The 23,153-nt window shown below is 35.2% G+C and overlaps 1 protein-coding gene across 1 annotated transcript in view; it reads right to left on the bottom strand.

Annotated features, from left to right (window-relative positions):
- The window catches only part of Erich3 (glutamate rich 3), a 90,521-nt gene that overhangs the window by 6,855 nt on the left and 60,513 nt on the right, over window positions 1–23,153 (bottom strand). Inside the window, 2 exon segments of the mRNA XM_042674289.1 lie at window positions 8,716–9,239; window positions 19,365–19,601. Coding sequence (XP_042530223.1) covers window positions 8,716–9,239; window positions 19,365–19,601 — 761 coding nt within the window.

The raw sequence follows: 23,153 nt of genomic DNA, 5'->3' as shown, positions 1-23,153 counted from the left end.
ATGTGTTCAAAAGAGAATAACATTCACAACTTATGTCACTTTTAAAGCTCTTCTTTAGGCCTCTCTGCCATTTCCTGCTATCTTATTCATTAGATGAGAGGCAAAAACAGTGGCAGAAGGAAGATATGAGGCTGGGGAGATGAAAGACAGAGAATTTTGAAAATCTTTCTTAGGTAATGATGTACCCTTACCTCCAGTCGGGTCAGTCTCCAGCTTCCTCATGGGCTTCTCCCCATCATCCGTGCTGCTAACACCAGACTTGGTGTCAGAGTGGCATTGGCAAGCAGGTGCCAGGGCTTCACTTATCTGTCCAACTGATTAGAGATCATATAAAATATCAAAAGGTATAAAACAAGTCATGGGAGCATTGCTGAGCTATTTCACATCATTTAAGCAAGTGGGGTCAACTGAGGTGCATTCACATTAAAATGAAACTGTCTCTAAAATCTATGGATTAAACAACTATGATTTCAAAATCTTAAAACAGAAACAGTCATGATTTCAAAAGGAAAACAAGGCACAAATGATCATGAAGTAAAGAGTGACATGCCAAGTTCTTGTATTTTGAAAAGACAACAGTCAGAAGCAGCGACAGTTTGCCAAATGCTCATGCAAGGAGATGATTGAGAGAAGTGGTTTAGTTGCCTTTTACTTTCTAGAAATGTCTTGTGGTTTTTGTGATACCATCACTGCTCTTGTAAATTGCTAAGCCTACGAAATTGACTACATTATAAGCATTTCATCCATTAGTAGATTTTAGTGATTTGATCCCAATATTCACTCCATATGGACAGAAGCAAAACATAGAAAAAGGCTATTACACAAGTCCTACAAATTTGACAGTAAAATCAGATTGTCTTCTTGACAAACCACTATAGCAAGTAAAAAAAAAATTACAGCACTATACACAAAACATAAAATCATGACAATTACATAATAGTTTGATTTATTAAGCACCTTTTATTTTTTGAAGTTTATATTCATAGTACATGCAGATTGGATATCACTTTACTTACTGAAATATTCTAAAAACTTAAATAAGAGGTGTCTTTGGTTTCCAAACATAAATTTAGTCCGTTGTCTTGGGCACTAGAACTCAACAATGGAAGGGTCAAGGGATGAGAGTGTTACTCAGCAACTATGTAAAGCTTTGTCTTATCAGTGCCAAGAGAGAAATGTGAGTTACAATCAGCAGCAGCATCATAAATAATAATAACAGCTACTGAACCAAAAATATGTCCTACGAAGTGAAAGAGTACTAACACAATCTGAAAACCACAACTCGCTCAGAGTAACTAGTGAAACCTGTCATGTGTCTGTGTCAGGACTGTCATCACTTGCCCACATCTGCTGGCTTGCCTCTGGAAGTGTGCTTTGGAAGTGTACATGAGACACGGGGTAGTTAGGTGTTGCCTATTTGAGTTTAGCATGAATGGGACTCTGGCCTAACTATTAAGGACTCACACTGGGTATGAGACCAGAAAAGGACTCACTCGGACATTTTTACTCAGATGTCCTTCTGCAACTGAAACTTAAAAGCAAGAACTTGGCCAGTGTCTATCCTCAACTCCTTTCTACCCACAGTACAAGAGGCCTGTGCATGCTGAGACTCCTGTGTCAGCAATGTGACATGTGGCTTTGTTCTCTATTTAGCTCTTCATCCCTTAAGATACCTGTCCTTTTCCTTTCTATAAAGGTGACCACTAAAGGCAATGGTAATTGTCAGTTCTCACAGCATTAATAGAAAAATGGAATCGTCTCACTCAGAGAATTTCTCCAAAAAGCACTTGCTACCACTCAACGATATAGGATACTTTACTGTACTGCTCAATATATTGTAAGGTTAGATTTCTATTGCAAAAACAAATATATTTTAAATAATATAATGTATTTTTCTAGTGATTAAACTAGCATAAATTCATTATCTGTGGCTCAAGAGGATTAAAAAACGCGGAGAAGAAAAAAAAAACTATTTTTAACTCAAAAACCCCCAAAACTATTAGTGAACAGTTTAGTGAATTTCCAAGAAATGATTTTTCAAAATCTTAATATAGATTACATCTTCCATCCCATTTCATTATTTAGAAGTATAATCTATTTAACCAGAGCAATAGGTAAAAAGATTGTTTGCCAACACATGGAATGTTCTTAAAAAGTTCTATTAAAATTTAACTACTTGCCTGATGTTGAGGATTGAAGTATTTCATTTTTTGTAAGAATAAAACCACCATAAATACAACTTTCAGCTAAGTTTGTACACATTTCTGACAACCTTTCAGATAGACCCTGGAATTAGAATTGCTGGGTCAAAAAGCATACTTCACCAAGTGCTGGTGGTTAGGTTCATGTGTGTAATCCTAGCTACTCAGGAGGCTGAGAGCTGAGGATCATAGATTGAAATCAGCCAGGTAGAAAAGGCTGTGAGACTCTTATCTCTGATAAATAACCAAAAAACCCAAAACATAAACAACAACAAAAACTGGAAGTGGACCTGTGGTTCAAGTGGTAGCAAGCTAGACTTGAGCAAAAGAAACTCAGGAACTATGTCCAGGACTTGAGTTCAAGCCCCAGGACTGGCATTAAAAAAAAAACCCGCACAAACTTCATACAAGATTTTTATATTAAGTGGTCTTTTTAAAAGGAATTCTCAATTACCAATTCACGCATGTTGATCAATAACCTATTGCCTTGAATTACAACAGTGCCACAATTTCTAGCAACTCTTTCCAGTTTTGATAATTTTTAATTAAAAAGTATTTCAATACTATCAAGCAAGCTTTTTTCTTTCTTTTTCTTTCCTTTTTTTTTTTTCTTTTCCAAGACTAGGAGTTGAACTCTGTGTCTAACATTTGCTTTCACTCATTGGCTGGTGCTCTACAATGGGAGCCATGTCTCCAAACTCAGGCAAGCTTTCATGAGTCTCCTACTAAACACTTTAAATTCTTCTGGTGATTGCCTTTTTCTTAGTAATTTTTAAAAATTAAGTGTTTATTATCATTATAAAGGTGACATACAGAAGGATTATATTTACATAAGTCACTTAATGAGTACAATTCTTTTTGGATAATGTTACTCCTTCCCTTGCATTGTCTCCCAGTTTTTCTCTTCTGTTCCCCACCCACAAGTTAAAAAATATTTTAGATACCACAATTATCAAGTCTCTGTCATATATGTGTACATATACATAAATATATACATAGACATATGTATATATACATAAGTATATATGTATATATGAGAAAGAGTTGATATATATGTGGGTGTATGTGTATATATATGTATATATATGGGTGTATATGTATATATATATATATATATATATATATATATATATTGTGTGTGTATTATATATTTCAAGTTTCTCTCCAGAGTTCGTGTTTCCCTTTTTGCTGTAGTATTTAGTGTTTTGTTTTTGTTTTTGTTGCTACTGATGCTATTGCTATCATAAAGAATTTCAGATTGCTTGATATTATTCCTATTTTTTCATATCCCCAAATATTATCTTTTAATATTTGGAGATACTTTACAAAGTTAGAATGCAATCTAGAAAAATTATCAGCCTTTACATTTTCTTTTCTATTCAAATACTTGATTTCTTAGGTATTGCCACTTCTTATTCAGTTCATACTTGCTATACTTTCCATTTACTATATTGAAAGCTAAATTCTGTTATATAGTCTGAGTGTTTTCTGAGGGTATAGTTTGACATTGGCTACCTAATAAAAACCAGTTGGTGCTTCTAATAATTGCTCAGTGAATGATTAGGGAATTGAATTTTTTGGCTCAGGAATTATTTGGAATACTCTTTTACAGGTCACCTCTGGCCGCTTACAGGAAGAGATACTCTTTTAAATTTACAATTGTTTATGAGAGTTAATGATATTTTGTGAATAATTTTAGTCTTATTACATTATCATAGAGTATATATCAGAAACTTCTGCATCTAGAGACTATATTTATTTAATAAATCAACCACCTAATTATCTTAATCTTTTTTATGTTCTTATCTATTGAATAGGGCAGATGGTTGTCTTCATATAAAAAATGAGAGTTGTTATTCTATCTTTTAAAAGACTGTGGTTAGATTTTTTTTTAATTTCCTTAAACTGTTCTTGGACACACACCATTCCCTAAAGCATTCGTCTGAAGGAGTTGTCAAGCTGTGTCCCAAGATCTAGAGGGAAAAGAGGAAGGTGGGATCTGAGCATGCTTAGCAGAATGTTAATATTCCTGTGGTTACAGAGGCTATTCCTGTAATGGTGTTTATGAACGGGGAGAGTTCCTACAAGTTAGGGGCCAAAACCTTTCCTGGTAATGTTGACTTTCTCTTGGATGTTGTATCCCAAACTTTCAAAGGGTTGGTTAACACTGAGAGAATTTTGAGAAATTTCTGTTTTTCCTTACATCTCTAACTTTACCTTGTAGTACTTAAGGTCTAGTGTTTTCTCTGTCCCACTTCCACAAAATCTCTTCTCTGTCTCATGAAAAATAAACTCAAGATAGCACCTGACATCTTTCTGTATTGTACTCTCGTAATATAATTTCTTGAAATTTGTGACCACCTACCATCTGTGACATTTGGTACCTGCTCTAGATTCATTAGCATATTTTCAACTTTTTAAAACCTTTCTCATTCCAATTAAAACTGAAAACAGGAAACATCAGGTATTAAAGATCATCTTGCCAATTGCACCAGTACTTTTCAGAATTCTTAGATTAACAGTCTCCTTAAAAGTTTTCTTGCCAATATGTTTTTGCAGAAACCTAAAAACATAAGCGAATAATCTAAATGCTGTGCTTGAAACAAACCAAATCAGTACATATTAAAATCCATGCTATTATTATTAGGATATCAAGGTTGACTCTTAATGGCTACAAAACTTCAAATTGATTAGTCATAAATATTAACTAAATTTCAAGCAATACTTCTGGTCATTTTGAAACACTGGTACTTATGTGATTTAAATGTGTAATTTGGAAACTTTTAGTCCTGAAATTTTTGATTTTTAAGAAAAAATAAAATATTTAGAAAAATGATTGTGAATGTTACAGTTTTGTAGGTTCCACATTATTTGATGGTGATATTTGTTCCTTTTTCTTTTTCTTTCTTTCTTTCTTTCTTTCTTTCTTTTTCTCTCTCTTTTTCTTTCTTTTTCCTTCTCCTCCTCCTTATCCTCCTCCTCCTCCTTTTCCTTTTCTTCCTCCTGTGCTTATTTTGCTCCTCCACACAGTTTTTACATCCTATAACATCCTATAGAACATTTTCTATAATGCAAAAAGAGACAGAAGAAAACCACAATATGTTTGCTTTGTAATTGCTTTTTCTCTACATATCTTCAGATGCCATTATCAGTTCAGGTGAAAACTATATGGAAGATTTTTTTTTTTAAAGAAACACCTGCAAAAATGCTGGTGGTCTTGCCTATAATCCTAGCTACTGAAAGGCTGAAATCTGAGGATCATAGTTCAAAGCCAGCTGGAGCACCAGATATAAACAAACCAAGTGAGAGCACAGGCCCTAAGTTTAAAACCTAGAAACAGTACAAAATTTATAAAGTCATAAAATATCATCCAATGAACTTCCATTTTATATTACAAAAGTTTTAAAGTTTATGGTTTTTACATTTGTTTGTTTTCCTTTTAAAACAACCAAATATTTTCTAGCTTAAAGTGTCTGTGGAAATGTTTGGGCAGTAAAAATGGTGTTGGAGTATGAGACCCAAGTATTAAAAATAAATATTATTTAATCCATGAAGAAATAAACTCTAATGATCAGTTCTCTTCCTCAGTGTCCCAAATATAAAAACAAGGTATCTTAATTTAGGATACATTAAATTCCTTATAATTCTCTAAACTGTTTTCTCAGTGACAGTTCATTTCTTCCTCCAGTAATTTTGAAAAATAAAAGCAGAACTGGATCTATCTTAGGACATGATAAGAATCTTGACCAATTCAGTATTAGAAGAAAAATTTACCAAGAATTTCTTTCATCTGAATTTTAAGAATAAGAAAGCCTTAAATGCAGAGTTAAAATCTTCTAAGTTCCAGGTCACCTTGAAAAGTTTCCCTGTATTTAATCATTCTTCATTTAGCCAACCCACTGTCTTTCCAGAACAAAATTCACATCATCATCTACCTACAGAGTAAAGACGCTCTCGTGTTACCTTTGACATTGAAACATGACCCACAAAAAAAAAAAAAAAAAAACAGGATTAATTATAATCTCAAGACCACAGCTGTTCAAAGACAAATTCCGTCAGTAGTCAGAGCAATCTTTTTCATGACTTTCAAATCCAGTCAGCTCAAACCTTTCCAGTGGAAAGATTCCCATCTTGAACAATTCCCTCCACATGGCCTACCACTATGCCCCTCTGACCACGTCTTTCTCTAGCTGTCTTTGTCTTTCCCCGCTTTCTGCCTCCCTACTCTCTCCCTCCTTCAATCCTTCTTTGTCTCTGGCCCTAGCTCTAGTTCTAGTTTTCTCTCTCTTGCTCTTTTTCTATCTCTTTCCCTTTTCTTTCCCCTCTCCAACCCCCTCTCTTCTCTGAACCTCTCTAAGGCACAGATTATTCATATTAAAGAGGAGATAATGGCAATTGGACCTAATTCATGGGGAAATGAAGCTGTTTGAGATGCAATGAGTTAATGTGTTTTTAGAACCATGCCTGGAAAATAGTGAGTGCCCATCAATGTAAGCTATGGATATATAATTAGGAACCGAAATAGCATTAACCTCTATGAAACCACACATATCTTTGCTTTCAGTGTGTTATTAGGGCTTGAACTCAGGGCACAGGTACTTCCTTTATGGCTCAAAATTGGTATTCTACCAGTTGAGTCACAGCTCCACCTTTGGTATTCTTTTGATGGTTAATTAGAGATGAGAGTCTTATAGACTTTCTTGCCCAGGCATGCTTCAAACCATCATCCTAGATATCAGCCTCCGGAAAGTATGATTACACAGGCTTGGCTGTTTTTTATTTTAGTTTATTATCAATATGTGTGTATGTTGATCCTGGGCTTGAACTCAAGGCCTAGGCACTGTCCTTTTGTCCATGGTCAAGGCCATGGCTGTATCACTTGAGCCACAGCTCAATTTCTGCCTTTTGATGGTTAATTAGAGATAAAAGTCTCATGGACTTTCTACTCAGGCTGACTTTGAACCTCTATCCTTGGATCTCAGCCTCCTGAGTAGCTAGTATTGCAGGTGTGAGCTACCAGCACCTGCTAATTTTTACATTTTTAAATGGCCTACAAAACCCTGTGTAGATCTTAAAAAGATGTTTATCTTAATGTTATACTATAACCATTTTTTCAACTTACTGTGGCACATGCTACATGTTTATGAATATGTTTAATGTCTATATATTATGCCTGTATGCTCTCTTAACCGAACCATCTTATTATTGTTGACTATTTACATTTTTTCTCTTCTCACTTTAACAATAGTACTTTATTATTTTATTACCTAAGATATTTAATATCCATAATATTTTACATGCAACTTTTGACCTTGTCTCAGTTATTGGAGTGCCAAACTTTCTCTTTAAGGTCCTAAAATAGCTTTTAAGGGCCATTTGGGAACACAGATTTCCATCGTATTAAAATATGAAGCCAATTTTATCTTACAATCCAAAAGAATGGCCATTGCATTGGCAGAAGAGAGGTGAGAGCAAGCAGGGTATGTCTTGAGATACAGGATAAGGCGTGGGTGATCAGGCAGCCCCAGGTGTCTGGCAGTCACTACCCAGTGGGCCACAAGATGAAACTCCATCCTTTCACTGTCCTCCCACAGCAAGAAAAGCAGCAGGGCTTAAATATGTCTAAGGCCTCGTGACCTCATGGCACTTCAATCCCCCTTAGGTTTCCCCCTGTTAAATGGGATCATCCTGCAAACCAGGGAACCCCAGGGATCAGGAACAAACTAATCAGTTTCACAAAAGAAAAGTGAAGAATAACATTTCTTAGGCAGTTTTCCTCCCTTCTTTCCTCCCTCCCTTCCTCCCTCCCTCTGCTTTCCTTCCTTCCTTCCCTCCCTTCCTCCCTCCCTCCGCCATCCATCCTTCCTTCCTTCTTTCCTTCCTTCCTTCCTTCCTTCCTTCCTTCCTTCCTTCCTTCCTTCCTTCCTTCCTTCCTTCTTTCCTTCCTTCTTAACTCTAAATCTAAATTCCAAATACATTGATGTAATAGAAAATCTAGCTAGTCTGGAGGCGTTCTACTTGGATTTACATTTTGGGAAGGCCTTTCAATAGCTGTATGAACCTCAGCAACTTACTTAACCTCTCTAAAGCACAGATTGTTCATATTAAAAAGAAGATGTGACAATGGGACCTAATTTATGGAGAAATGAAGTTGTTGTGAGATGCAGTGAGTTAACGTGTTTTTAGAACCATGCACGTGCGTGGAAACCAGCGAGCGCCCACCAATGTAAGCTATGGATATGTAACTAAGAACTAATATAACATTAACCTCTATAAAGCCACACATATCCTTGCCTTCAGACATGTAGCATGTTTTATTTGACTCATGAGATAGAATTACCATAAGAAGGAAATTACAGGAAATAGGAAACAGGCTATAAGAATTATCAAGTGATTTTTAAAAATGGAATAGAAGGAAAACAAGCTGAAAATACATATATGATTATGTGAGAGGAGGGAAACATGGAATCTCTGTAGCATTATCACAAGTGCTTCCTAAGCTTTGGCAGGACACGATAACCCAAACCAGCTTCCATGCATAGGACAATGGCAAGTCAGCTCAGTGGCTATACTCACCACCTTCGTCCACCTCAAGGTGACCTGCCTTTCTGTCCACCTTAGCAGTGGTTGCTTCCCAAACCTTACTCATAATCTTTTCCTTTTGTTTTGCAGAAGCTAGTTTCCTGGACTTCATAGATAAATTCTCTGTAATCCCTTGGGCTGTTTTCTCCATTTCTTCTCCAAGACCATTTTTATAGCTTTCATCTGCTGACAAAGGCTGGGTCTTCACATTTGTTTTTATTATTTTTTGGTCTTTGACTTCATTTTCCAAGAAGTTTTTCGTCATTGGACGGTAGAGTTTTCCTGGCTCATCATTTTCACTCAGCTCTGGAGAAGATGAACTTTCAACTTCATCGGAACTGTCGTAGCCTCTTTCGTTGGTAGTGTGAGTTTCTTGATCATGTTCGGCAGATTCGTCTTCACTCTCACTAGAGAGGGGATGACTCATAGAAGAGACTGATGAAGATGTTTTAGTGTCTACAAAAATAAGAATAATATCACTGTTCCACAGAGCAATTAAATACATTGTGGAAACAAAACGATGTCCATAATACAGCATACTAATAAAATCAAAGTCATCTGAATAAATCATATTCCTGCTTTCCCTATGTGTTCTACCCCATTTGGCATAATAAAGAAAGATATCTGCCTAATCTATTGACTACAGAAAGTTTTAGTAGGAGGTCACATATAACTGAAGAGAAACACTATTATTTGGATTCGCTTTTTTTAAAAGCAATTTGTTTAGAAAGTCTTTACAAATATCTCCTTCTATTAAAGAAATAGAACAATAGAATAACCCTTTGTTTTTAGAGAAAAAGCTTACATTTATTTATCTCCTTAAATAGCCACAATATTTTTTCTTTACCTTATTCTTAAATTTTTTAACTACTATAAAATCTAGCATTCTACTGTACCCCCGATAGTTATGTATGGTCAGTTCTAATCATTTACACATACAGACATTTGTTTAATAAATATTTGTAGTGTGTGTATGTGTGTGTGTGCTTTTGTGGTATAGATTGTCTTGCTCTGCACTCCCCAGCCAGATGAAGCTAGGTGTGTGAAGAGCGATGTTTGAAGGACATGCTCCAGGAGAAATTCTTAAGGGAGTGGAGACAGCCATGCAAGAAAAGGAAGCAGGCAGTCAAGGAGCTATTTCAAACAACCAAAGCTCAGCCTGATCCCATGGCGATCTTGAAGTGTAAGTTACATTAGAAGGATATAATTAAAGTAAGATGAATCTAGGTGTTTCTGCTTTGAACCAATAAGATATGGGCTATGGGGTCCCCTGGGGGGACATAAACTCTGCTACATGTCCTTGCTGTTTGAGCCTGAGGTAAAGTAGATCCTGTAGTCCTGCACAATCCTCTGAAGGAGACAAAGGGGACAGAAGCCAGGAGACAGGCAGGGAAGGGGGAAGGAGGGATAGAGAAGTGATTCAAGTCATATAAGAGACCATGCCATGAATACACAGTGTAGACACTTAACAGTAGTCGAAAGTGACTTGCATACGACCCCAAAAGCTAAAAAAAAATACCTCCAACAATATAAAATATTCATTGAATCTCCTCAAGAAAGAGAATAAAAGTCACTGAATGTCTTGCTGCTGAGCAGAGAAGTACGTACTTGCTTTCTTTATTCAATCAATGGATCTGTGTTTATAACTGATTCTGTAAAACATATTTTCAAATGAAATCACCCACATTTAAATCCTGCCTTGTTTTTTGTTTCCTCTTTTCTATATTCCTTACCTTATTTTCTGTTTCTTGTATTTCAACATGACAGCTACACAGGTGGATGTGGCCACTAATGCTTAGCTTAAGAAAAGAAATGCCAGTCTTAACTTTATCTGCTTCCCTCTGCCCCTCAGCTCTCTATGACAGGTCTTAGCATTTTAACTATAGATGCTGAGACTTCTCAGAGCTTCCACAAATATTTGAGTGCTGGCTCACAGTGTGAAAAAAAAAAAAAGCAAGAAAAAAAATCCTTTAAGGAACAGAAGCCCTTAAAACATAATTCCATTTTTTAATCTCTTAATATCTTGACAAGCACTAGATGACCACTACTCTTCAGAAAAATCACCTACTTTAGACATTCAGTTTTTTGTTGTTTTTTTTTTGTTTAGTTTTGTTTTTTTTAACCTTCTGGGGTTTAAACTTTTGTGCTTCATACTTGCTAAGCAGGTACTCTACTCCTTAAGTCACTTTTCCAGACTTTTTTTTCTGATTACTTTTTTTAGATAAGCTCTTGTTGCACCCACTCCCTTCCAAGCTGGTCTGAAACAACTACTCCCACCCTACTCCAAATCTCAGCCCCTCCCATAGCTGAGATGACAAACACAAACCACTGCACCTGGCTATTAGTTGACATGGGTTCCTGTGAGATTTTTACCCTGGACTGTTTTGAATCATGTTCCTTCTGATCTTTGCTTTCTAAGGAGCTGGAAGTACAGGCATGAGCCTCCAGTACCCCATCTAGTCACTGATTATTCATTTTTCATTTTGCAAAATCTAAGCTATGTTGCCTGTGTGGAATATGGCAGATCAAGGTATTTTGTCTATTTTATTTGCATCCATTCAGAAACTTTAGGACCCATGTACTCCTCCTCTTATAAGTACTTCACAGTTTTTAAAGAGAAATAACTTATTTATTAGTGATTTAATGATAGTTTTCATTAATGTGGTCAGCTAGGACACAATATTTTATTTGTTCTGAAAGTACAAAAATTTAAATATCGTCTGAATAGTGGCATGGTGGATCTCATCCTTTTCTCTGAGCTATTCACTCAATAAAAAAAAAATGACCACCCCCCCCTCTATCAATCCTTAGTAACTTCTACTAATGGTGCGTTTTTATGTTCAAATGTTAACATGCATTTGGGTTCAATTTTGAGTCAGTAACAAAGAAAGATCAGGAGATTGAACGTTTGCAAAGTGGCTGATCTCCTATACAAATTCATTTCAGTTTTCAAATTCCTCTGTAACCTCAAGATCATCATGTCTTAGTTTTATTTTCATGCAGACATCAGGATAAGTCTATGTTTACAAAAAAGTCCCAGGATGCAGGGCACTGACAACAAATCCAGTGAAAACAGGGGTTATACCTTGGGGAAAGCACATACAAAAGAAGCAAAAAAAATCATATTTTAAATATGTTAAAAACAACAGCAAGCAAGAAAAAACAGTTGTATATACATTTTTCTAATTTTGGCGGAGAGGGAAATAACAAAATGCTGAAATAAGGATACAGGTTGACCTATTGTAACAATGAGACCTACAAAACACTATATTGAAAAGAACTTTACAACTTGGGCAGGGGAGGGAGAAGTTGGGGAGGTGGGGGAAGGGATAGTAGGGGATAAACAAAGGAGGAGGTAAGGCTTGGTAGAAAATGTATTCATTACCTTACTCATGTAACTGTAATTCCTCTGTACACTATTTTTACAATAAAAAACATAAAATATTAAATTTAAATTTTAAAAAAGTCCCAAAAGGTCCTGGAAGGTGGCTCAGTGGTAGAGTGCTTGCCTTGCATGCATGAGGCCCTGGGTTCGATTCCTCAGCACCACATAAGCAAAAAGAAAAAAGCCGAAAGTGGTGCTGTGGCTCAAGTGGTAGAGCGCTGGCCTTGAGCTGAAGAGCTGAGGGACAGTGCCCAGGCCCACAGTTCAGGCCCAACAACCGGACCCCCCCCCCAAAAAAAAAAGTCCCAAAAGGCTCAAGGCCATAGAGTTTGATTTTCACAATGAATATTGTTTTTGTTTTATTTTTATGAATATTGTTTATTCTCTTATAAATCAATTTTATATGCCACCTCCTAAAAGGCTTTCATATAAAGGAATTTTGAAGGCACATAGCTACATAATTTTTTTCATTAGGAGGAAAAATTCGAAAGTATAGGAGAAAACAAGTCTGTCTCCTATCCGGTTGCCTTTATCCATCAGTCTCTCCTGGTACTAATACAGAAAGAAAGTGTATCTGGTCTTTTTGACAAAGAAAAATTCTGCACTTAATGACTGAAGCTTTGGTCAAAGCCAAAGACCTGGCTCCTTGTTTTTTTATCCTAAGTATAGCTCCAACTTTTCTCCTCTCAACATTCAATCAACCCCAATCCTTTGTTATGTTTGACCACTGCACATGTATAATTGTTCTTACTTTTTGCATTACTACCACTAAAATATTATTCCAAAAGATAGTAATTGAGAAAAAAACCTTGTCTTTCTTTAATAGATGTCCTTATCATAACTTGACTACTTATTAGCTTTAAATTTGATTATGCTCCTCACCTTCTCCAAGCCTCTATTTTCACAGCCATAAAATAGGGGTAATTCTATTTGTTCACCACAAGTCATTATATGAGAAAAAATATAACCTAATCAAATTAAATAAGCATGTCTATATAATTGGCAATCTTTTCCTATCCTATATGTAGTGTATTCCAATGAATTATTTCTTGTGATGCTTCTCATAACATAATATGGAGTGTTAATCCAGGTACATTTATTAAGGGGGAAAAATCATAAAATTTGATTACATTATGTACTTACTATATCCCAAATACCGAGGCACATATTTCATAAGATAGTATTATTCTAGTGAAATAACTATCTTCTTTTTCAGGACTCAGAAAAAGACTTCCCATAAAGTTAAATAAAACCCAATGATTGGCTAGCTATGAAACAGCAAGGGTTTTGTTTTGTTTTGCTTTGCTTTTTTGTGGTACTAGAGTTTGAACTCTACACTCACTTGACTTGCTTGTTCTGCTGGCATTTTACCACTTAAGCTACACCTCCAGCCCACACTTAATGCTTTCACATGTTTTTGGAGATGAAATCTGGCTGACTTTTCTGCCTAGGCTCTCAGTCTCCTGAGTAAATAAGATTACAATTGCAGGTTTACATTTTCATAAACTGTAATAAATGATGGCAGGGGAAAAATAAAGGAGGAGGAAACGATGCTGGATAAGAAATGTACTCATTACCTTGCTCATGTATCTGTAACGCCTTTGTACAGTATTTTTACAATAAAAACAACTTAATTTAAAAAAAGAAGCAAAAGTTGAAAAAGAGTAAGGTCAAGTAAAAAAATATAAAAAATGCATGCTGCAATGAATACTGAGAATTGATAATCATAACTCTCATAACCCAATAGCAAACCACTGGTACCAGAAATAAAGCAGCAAGTTTTATAAAAACAAAACAAACAAAAAAACTTCTCTTATAATGACACAGCGTAATGAACTCAAAGCACACTTATCAGTCTTTCAAGCAAGAAGTACTGACTCTTTATGAACTTACCATGGTTCTTCCTATCTAATTGTCTACTATTACCACTCAAGGAGAATAAAGGAAATAAATTCAAGGAAATAAAGGTTAAAATTTTAGATCATCCCAGTAATATATCATGGATCCTAAATCAGTATGCCCCATTTCTTCTATTCTAAACTCTAATACCAATTGGATCTTTGTTTATTCCTTACTGTAAGAGTTCATCAAAATCTGCATAAATAGTGTTCTGATTTTGTTTAAATTAGCCATTTGTTTATATTATCTTAGTATTATTGGTATTAATGTTTCCATTTTGGTTGTAATCAAGAGTTCATGAAATTTGTTTATATTTTATATCAGATACGTGTATTCAATCTATTCATATATAATAATACCTAATTAGACAGTATTTTAGACAAAGCAATTGTATAATGAATATGTTCTTGGTGAAATGAACTTCCATGTATGAACAGTAAGTTGCTATTTGTCATATCAGAGAGATCATATTTCCTGTAGCAGGTAATTGTTATGATGGTTCAATTCACTAAGGAGACAAATCTATACCTTACTGTATAAAGGTAGATATCCACAGATAAACACAACTTTCACAGGAAGAAAAGAAAACAAAGTTTTATTTACATGTACCTCCAATTGCACATTCTAACTATTAAAATGTGTAATAAAATACTGTGATTAGAATGAAATCTTGTGTTATATATTGCTGCATAAATCTTTACACATTTATCAATCACAGAATTTACTGAGTGTTCAGGTAGGCTGTGTACAGGGAAGATTCAAAGCAGAGAAATAATTCGTATCAACTATGTTTATGTAAAATAATGCTACATTTAAGTATCTCTTTGGTGCTGTGACTTCAGCAATCCAGAGATGACTATAAATTGGCTAATTCTTAACATTCAGAAAAAATAGGGTTTACTGTGTGAAAAATTACATGAAGTCTTTGTCAAAAGTTGCCAGTAATCTTCTTATAATTCTCCCTGGCCCAAGGAACAGAAAAGTTATACCCATATCTGAGGGGTATGGTTTCGTAGTACATATAATTTCAACACAGGAGAACAAGTTACCATGTGTCTCATTCCCAGGATAAAACAAAACACACAAAACCAGTGAGACCCCTGAAATAAGTCAGAAAGTAAATAGAATGTTTTTGACTAGTAATTTGTCTCTGAGGTCTATTTCTTCAACAGACTGAAAAATAGCACAAATGAAATCATTAAAATCATCATTTCTTAGTAGAAAAAAATGGCTTCAAGTCTTGCTTTGTTCATATTGTGGGAAACCATTCTGTATCTCAGTCTCTATCTCTCTCTTACTATGTCTCTGACTTTTTTCTCCTCACTCCTAGGAGTTATTTAGTTTTTATCCCTTACTCATAGGCCCTGTTGTCCAAACTGTCCATAAAAGTATATTCTTAGTGACATGATATTCCCCTCACTCCCAATCATACAACATTCATCAATGACAATACATTTTCAACTGGTAAATTAATGTCTGGGCTTGGCAACATAAATGCAGAGAAAGGAGGCTGTCATTCTTTTTAAATGATAGGAAGTCTCACCCATCATTCCTAAACTAGGGCTCTCTCTTAGTCAGCTTTCGGTCCCTGGTACTCTATCACTCACAGGCTGCTCAGCACAGTGCATTCATCAAGGCAGGCCGGCCCTGTTGTTAGCTGGCAGTTTAAATGGGGCTGACTTGTCACAAGAGTGACAGCCTGGGCAATTGTTTGCCCTCTGGGAACAGGTGCAGGCAGGTTCAAATGAAACACATCCGAATACTAACAGCAAGATTCTTAATCATGTCAATAAAAAGGATGTACTGGTGTCTGGGATTCAGTGGCCACACTATGCCTCTTACACTTTTAAGATGAAATGACATCTTTTCAACAGTGTTTGAAGAAATCTATCATGTCATTATCATTCTTGTTACATGCCCCTTATTAGCTGGATGGAATCTTGAATTCTGAGACTTCACATGCTAACAGGTATGTTTTTGAAATTGCACAAGGGCAGGTTATTAGAATAAAGGGCTGGAAAAGAGGAAAGCCTGAAGGTGAAGAGACAATACCAATAAAAAAGAGATTTTGTTTTAGAATAATAAAAAATCTTCAATTCAAATACCTAAGATGCAAAACAGACCTTACAAAGAAACTGGATAATGTCCTTTTTGAAGTGATAAACTAGGTAGCAATTTAATTGCTACCTCTTAAATTTCCCAACAGTTATGCATAAGCTATATGTTCTTAGAGCTCTTAATACGGCCATAATTAAAATGTTGTATGGTTTGTATCTGTATCACTTATTATACAATTGTTTAAAACAAATTCCAATAATGATCTTTTAACTTAAATATAGCTAGTTATATCATAACACTAACAAAAACTCTTTAGACTTCCTGGTGTTAATAATCAAGAGATTAAAAAATTACACAATATTTTTTAGGAAGAACAAAAATAAATTCAATCTTCATTTTCATAGTATAATTAACACATGTAATTAATTTGAGGGAGAAATTTTAACACACATGAATTGAGTGAAAAGATACACTACTGAACAACAGTGCTTCATTAATCAAAGCAACTCTTGAGGCTGCTGAAATGGGACAGTTTCTGACAGAAGGATAAGGCAGAACTTGGCAAAATACACAGAATAAAAAGGGAAATCCATCTACAGAGAAGAAAAGTCTAAAATGCCAGCTCTGTAGTTGAGTAATATTTGTATCTTGGTTCAGCTACTTTCTGACTCTGTAGCTTTGAGAATGGTTTACCTTCACTATTTTCAAGTTTACAATTATTTGTGAAATGTGGATAAACAGAAAAAGTAGCTGACTTTTAAGGTTGTTGAAAGTAAATGGTTCAAGAAAATATTTACCGCAGGGCTTAGCACATAGCTCATTAGTTAAAACAGTAACACTTACGTGACCTATTGCATTATCAGTTATTTCAGTTTTGCCAAACATAGGCTTCCAACTAGTTATATGCAAGCACTATTCACTGTGAAAGCCTACCTACTGCTATCCGTTATTCAATAATTACAAATCTAAATGATTAATTCTTTCCCTCCAAGGTAGATCCAAGTGTTATCTACGTCCTTCTTTCTTTGAACTTATAAAAAAGCATTATTTCTGTCGTGAAAAAAATCCACTTGATCCCCACAAAGCACAGTGATTATACAAAATAAATTCTCAGACAAACTTTTGGGGTCAGTGAAATCGGCAATTTGATAATTTTCCACCACTATGATAGAAATAAGCCCTGTTTTCACTGTATTTGATGTTGGTATATTGGTATAATTTGTGGAGGAGAAGGGAAAGAAAAAATGTTTAAATAGGGATACAGGTGGACCCATTGCAACAATGAGATGTACAAGACGCTATGTCAAAAATGAACTTTACAACTTTGACGAGAGGGGTGGAGGATGGGAAGGGATGGGAAGGAGAAACAAAGGAGGAGGCAACAATGCTTGATAAGACACTCACTCATTACCTTGCCCATGTAATTGTAACCCCTGTGTACAGTATTTTCACATTAAAAAAAAGTAAAAAAATTGAGAACATTTTTGTTTTGAACAAATTATATTAAAATACAAATACATTTTCAATTATTTTCCAAGCTCTAATCACCTAGATGATTTCCTTAAAATTATTGATTCAAATTACATCATTTTCCTACTAAATTCCTTAACTGTATATCACATATGACTATGAACTTTAATATTCACATTCAATTTGAGAAGTTTTCATAGTTATGTTTAATGTAAGAAAGATAAAATATAAAGGCTTGTTTCAAGATGTGAAAAAATACTTAAATGTCTATCAATTGTTAAGTAGTCATTTAACTATAAAAATGAATTTAAATATTTTTAAATTTACTCACATTTACACTTCATTTTTTTCAAATTGTGTTTAACTCTACATATCCATCAGGAATCAAGGATTAAAGTTTTAATTACATAGTTATAATTGCACTTGGGATTTGTAGCCAAATTGTTTTCCCTTTTACTCTAAATAATTTGGCCTTTTCATATTGTTTTGTATATACATAAATATATATATATATATATACACAAGTAACTATGCATATTTTGTGTGTGTGTGTGCTGGCACTTGGTCTTGAATTCTATTTTGCTCAAGATGAGTGCTCTACTACTTGAGCTACAGCTCACTCCCAGTTTTATACTAGCTAATTGGAGATAAGAATCTCACAAACTTTCCTGCACCAGTTGGCTTTGAACCACTGCCTAGGCCTGCTTCAAACTACAATCTTCTGATCTTAGCCTCGTGAGCAACTAAGATTGCAGGTGTGAGCCACCAACACCCAGGTATTTGTGATATTTTGAATTCTTTCTTAAAGAAAATAGAACTACAAACTAAATATATGCTTCCATGATTATTTGATTAATTTCTTCCTATTTATCTTATCCTACTTCCTGAACTCAAAATTATAAGATTTTATAGACAAGAAATTTTTGAGAGGTGAAAAGAATGGAAAAAATACAGATAACTCAGAAAAGCACCTTAATAAGCTGACTTCATTCCCTAGTTGCAAATTGCAAAGACATATACATACTTCAGTATAGAATAGTTTGTTGTTATTACTAGTGAAAGCTCAGAAGATAAAGAGAGAAGATTTTGATTAAGTAAAAAAAATACATATAGCTTTGGCCAAATCCTCTTATAGAACAAAGCAGAAAGTAGGTTCATTCTTTCATTGGACATAATTTAGATGAATTGAGACCTTCTATAAAAGATCTTAAATTCAGGTTTGTTTCAGATAATAAAGTTTCTCTACCTGAAAAGTTCTATATTTTCCTGTGAGCATTCAGAGACATTTTAGGCTGAATAATTACAAGGAAGCCATAAAATTTTTCATAAAACTAATATGCCAGAATCCTTTGTTTAATGTTTATTAAAGGGGAAAAAATCAAAATAACTAAATGTAGAACTCTTTCATTCGAGTACATAGGCACTACTTTTCATTCATTCTTTCTTTAGTTGTATTTTTATCTTTAAATAGTACAGACGTGTTGCCCTGGAAATGTGTGTGGGTATGTGTGTCTTAGAAGGAAAAGCATGGAATTCAAATATACAGTAACTTTCAAATTAAAGTTGTGTTAGATACATTAGCTAATATTTTTGAGGAAATTTTAAAAAGTGAAATTATTAAGAAATGGTTTGGTAGTATGTGTATGGAAGGTTTAGTCTCTCATTAGGTATTCATGCTCTGAACATCCCTTAAAAATTTTAAATATAGAAGAAAGAAAAGGAGAAAGCTCACTAAGCATCCAGGCCCTAGGATACACTGCTCTACTCGCCTTTTTGATCCTCTTCCCATTCGCTCTCTGAGTAGCCATCATCCTCATCTTTCATATTGTCTTCAATCTCAGGTGCCCCCCGTGACAAGATATCGCTCTCCTTTTCAGGGTCTAAATTATCTTTTTCATCATCTGAGGGTGACTTTGATACTCCATTCATTTGATCATCAGCCTGTACTTCTGTATTAGCTGTCTCAGCCTGTTGCTCCTCATCTGCTTCAAAATCTTCTTCATATTCTGAAGAAAGAAAATCTCCACTGTAAGAATGCAAATAGAATCCCAGATAAACCTATTTCACTTTAACAAGGACTTTGACTCCGTGGCGCTCTCTTTGGAGCTTTCTTTATTGCTGCGGTGGCTTTTTCATCTTTTTTTTTGTACAATTAGTGAACATGGAAAACTAACAGTATGTGATCAGAGATGGCAGTCAGATACATATGTAAGAGAACAGAAGAAATGATACTCTAAATGGCAAAGATGAAACCTAATAAAAGCTCATTTTCAAATGAACATCTTCCACAAGGACCAAAATGGGAAGGTAAGAACTAAATAGAAGACAATAAATTAGAAGTAAATTAAAAATGAATAGAACAGGATTATAATAATGAAAGTTAATTTGGAGACCCAGTGAGGTCATATTTCATATGAAGAATGTTCAAAATATTTGGATATCAAGTTAATGAATAGTGAAGTGGAAAAATTCAATTAAGTCTAAAGGACCTCAGAAGAAACACTGAGAATAGGACTTTTTGAGAACAAAATGGACACTAAGAAGAAGCATTAAGGTGTCTACAGCTAGGCTAGAATTTAAGCCATATGTGTATAAATGTATACATGCATAAATGTATAAATGAAATAATTACAATGCATTTATAGTTTTTGAGTCCTTAAAAATAGGACATTCCTATCACCATCACAAATTTACTTCATTCCCTAAAGAGGTACAACAAATCTGCAGCAAGAAAAAGAAGCTGTCATATTCGATATACTTCAACTGTCCCTTGTGGTTATAATTCTTCACCTTTCATATTTAATTGTTCCCCTTTTTTCCTCCAAAAAGCTAAAACATCTTGAAGTGACAACATGCCAAAGATAAAGAGCAAAAGGATCTCATGCAGAACCAATTAAGCAAATAAATAATTATATTTTAAAAAAAATTACAGGGAAAATAAAGATTTCCCAATTTGTGTGTGTTTTAGTTATTAAATATTCTTGCTCTTCTCCTAATTGGTGAAGCCTCTTGGGTAATTTATTTCAGCTGTCCACCAATCTGCAATAAAAGAAACTTAATTTAGGAGTATATGCCCTAAGCATAGGAAAGAAGCACCATTAATGTAGAGAATAAAGGGGAATTTGTAAAAGGAAAAGCAAAATCAAAAACTATAATGGAGAAGGCACTCACAATTCATATAAAGCGTTCACAAAAGAGATTCAATATGCTTAAATGAGATGTACAAGGTGCTATGTTGAAAAATGAACTTTACAACTTTGGCAGGGATGGGGGTGCGGGGGGAGTGTAGTCGTGGAGATGGGAGGGCAGGGATAGTAGGGGGAAAATAAAGGAGTAGGCAACAAAGCTTGATAAGAAATGTACTCAGTACCTTGCTCATGTAATGGTAACCCCTCTGTATGGTATTTTCACAATAAAAAAAACTTATTTAAAAAAAAGAAATGTAGGTACTAGCAAAAACAAAACAGTTTGAAAAAAGAACAGAAGTTGAAATTTTTTTGTTCATATTGCAAGACACAAACAAGAAAGGATGATAAAACCAATTATTTTCTCCAAATGATGCTGTTCAAGTTATAGGACAACACATGTCTCAGTGAACTATCAATGAGTAAGCCTTTACTGAGTAGCCTCTATGAAGAGGAGGATAAAACTGCAAGACAAGGATGTTGCAATAAAACAAATACTTCCATCAAGAAATCTCCAAGTGCTTTTGAGGAAATAAGATATAAGGGTACAAGCTGTATTATATTCATTTTGTAGTAAAGCTTACACAGGGCATTCAGTAATATTCGCTTCAACATTATGGGAATCAAATGCTGTATATTTTTGTATAGACTCATGATTAATAGTAGTCTTCCAATCTGTGGTTCACTTCTGGGTTTCTGTTACCCACAGCTAATATCAGTAGCAAAATATCAAATAGAAAGTTCCAGAAATTAAACATTCAACCTTTTTTTTTTTTTTTTTTTTTGGTCTTGGGGCCTAAACTCTGGGTGTGGGCACTGTCCCTCAGGTCTTCAGCTCAAGGCTAGCTACCACTGAGCCACTTTCCCAGCCCAACATTCAACTTTTAAGTAACATTTGTTGGTGTTCCTGGGGATTAAACCCTAGCCTTGAATGCTAGGAAAGCACTCTACCACTGAGCTACATCCCCAACCCCATAATACATTCTTAAAACTATAGTTTTATCAGTTACTGTTGCCACACTCCTACTGCATCTAATTTATAAACTAAGCTGTCATTTTCTAGGGTTGTGGAAGACTACATAAGAGGAGTTGAGACTAACTGCAGAATACACATACATAGGTAATTTTATAGATATTTGCCATCAATCCAAGCTATGCAAGGGTCAGACAGAATATGAGTGGAACTAGAATAGAAGGGGAGTCAGGCAGTCACATGTTTAGCACCCAGTTCAGACATTTCCTAGCTATGTGGCCTTGGACAATTTGCTTCACATCTTTAAGTTTCATTTTTTTTATCCATAAAATGTTTAATCCAAACCTGTGGCACTATTAAAAGCAATAGTCTTTAACAGAGGATCCGCAACCACAGGTGCAACAGCAATTGTGATTGCATGGTGAAGGAGCTGGCCATAGGACAGGAGAAATCACATACAATATGCACAGTTTTGACAGCAGTACACCTGGACAGAGGCACCTGACTAAAATCTGAGCAGTACAGGTGTTTGCAATTAGGACACAATTACTGTTGTTTTATTAAAATAGAGCACAAAATTGGAGAAACGTAGAATGAACTGAAGGAAAAGTCCCATATGTTATTTTGCAGGAGACATCTGTGTTTCTCACAAAATAAAAAATAATAAATTGCAAGTGGAGTTATGGCTCAAGTAGTAGAACACCAGCCTAGAGAGAAAAAGGCCACAGGAGAGCCCAAGGCTTTTATGTTGCAGCCCCAATACCAGTTCAAAAAGGAAATCAGAACAGGAAAATCAAGGTTTCCCTTCACTAGTTCTATGCCTATTGTCATCATATGTAAAGACCACACTCTATTGCCCAGGAGCATTCTATTATAGCACCCTACCAACTATCATAGATTTGCATAAAGCCTATGCAATTCATCAATTTCTCCAAGCAAGGGTGTCCAAAAACTTAAAAAATAGGCAAAAATTATGATTGGTTAAAATGTTCTCTCACTAACACAGACTAAAGCTTCCCTTTTCCCCTGGATCCTTTACCCACATGGAAAGCACCTTCATGGGGTTAGGTCAGTCCTCCTCTATAGTGACCAGTGTTCCATTCAAAAGAGCTGGGCATGCTGGTACCCATCTCTAATCTCACCTACTTGGGAAGTAGATCATAGTTTGATTCCAGCCAGGGGAGGGATGGGTCAGGGAGAAGGGTGGGGGAGGAGGGGAAGAGGGAAGGTACTAATAACTCAAAGAACAAGCCAGGCACAGTGGTTCACCTTGTAATCTCAGGTACCCTGGAGACAGTGATAGGAGGACTGTGGTCTGAAACCACTCTGGACAAAGGTGAAGTCCTATTTAGGAAAATAAATAGAAGTAAAACATACAAAATAAAACATAATAAGTGCCA

Source organism: Dipodomys spectabilis, unplaced genomic scaffold, assembly GCF_019054845.1.
Source record: "Dipodomys spectabilis isolate Male_0828 unplaced genomic scaffold, ASM1905484v1 ptg000002l, whole genome shotgun sequence".
Taxonomy (NCBI): domain Eukaryota; kingdom Metazoa; phylum Chordata; class Mammalia; order Rodentia; family Heteromyidae; genus Dipodomys; species Dipodomys spectabilis.
Note: the sequence above shows the minus strand (reverse complement) of the source record. Positions and strands in the feature narration are given on the sequence as shown.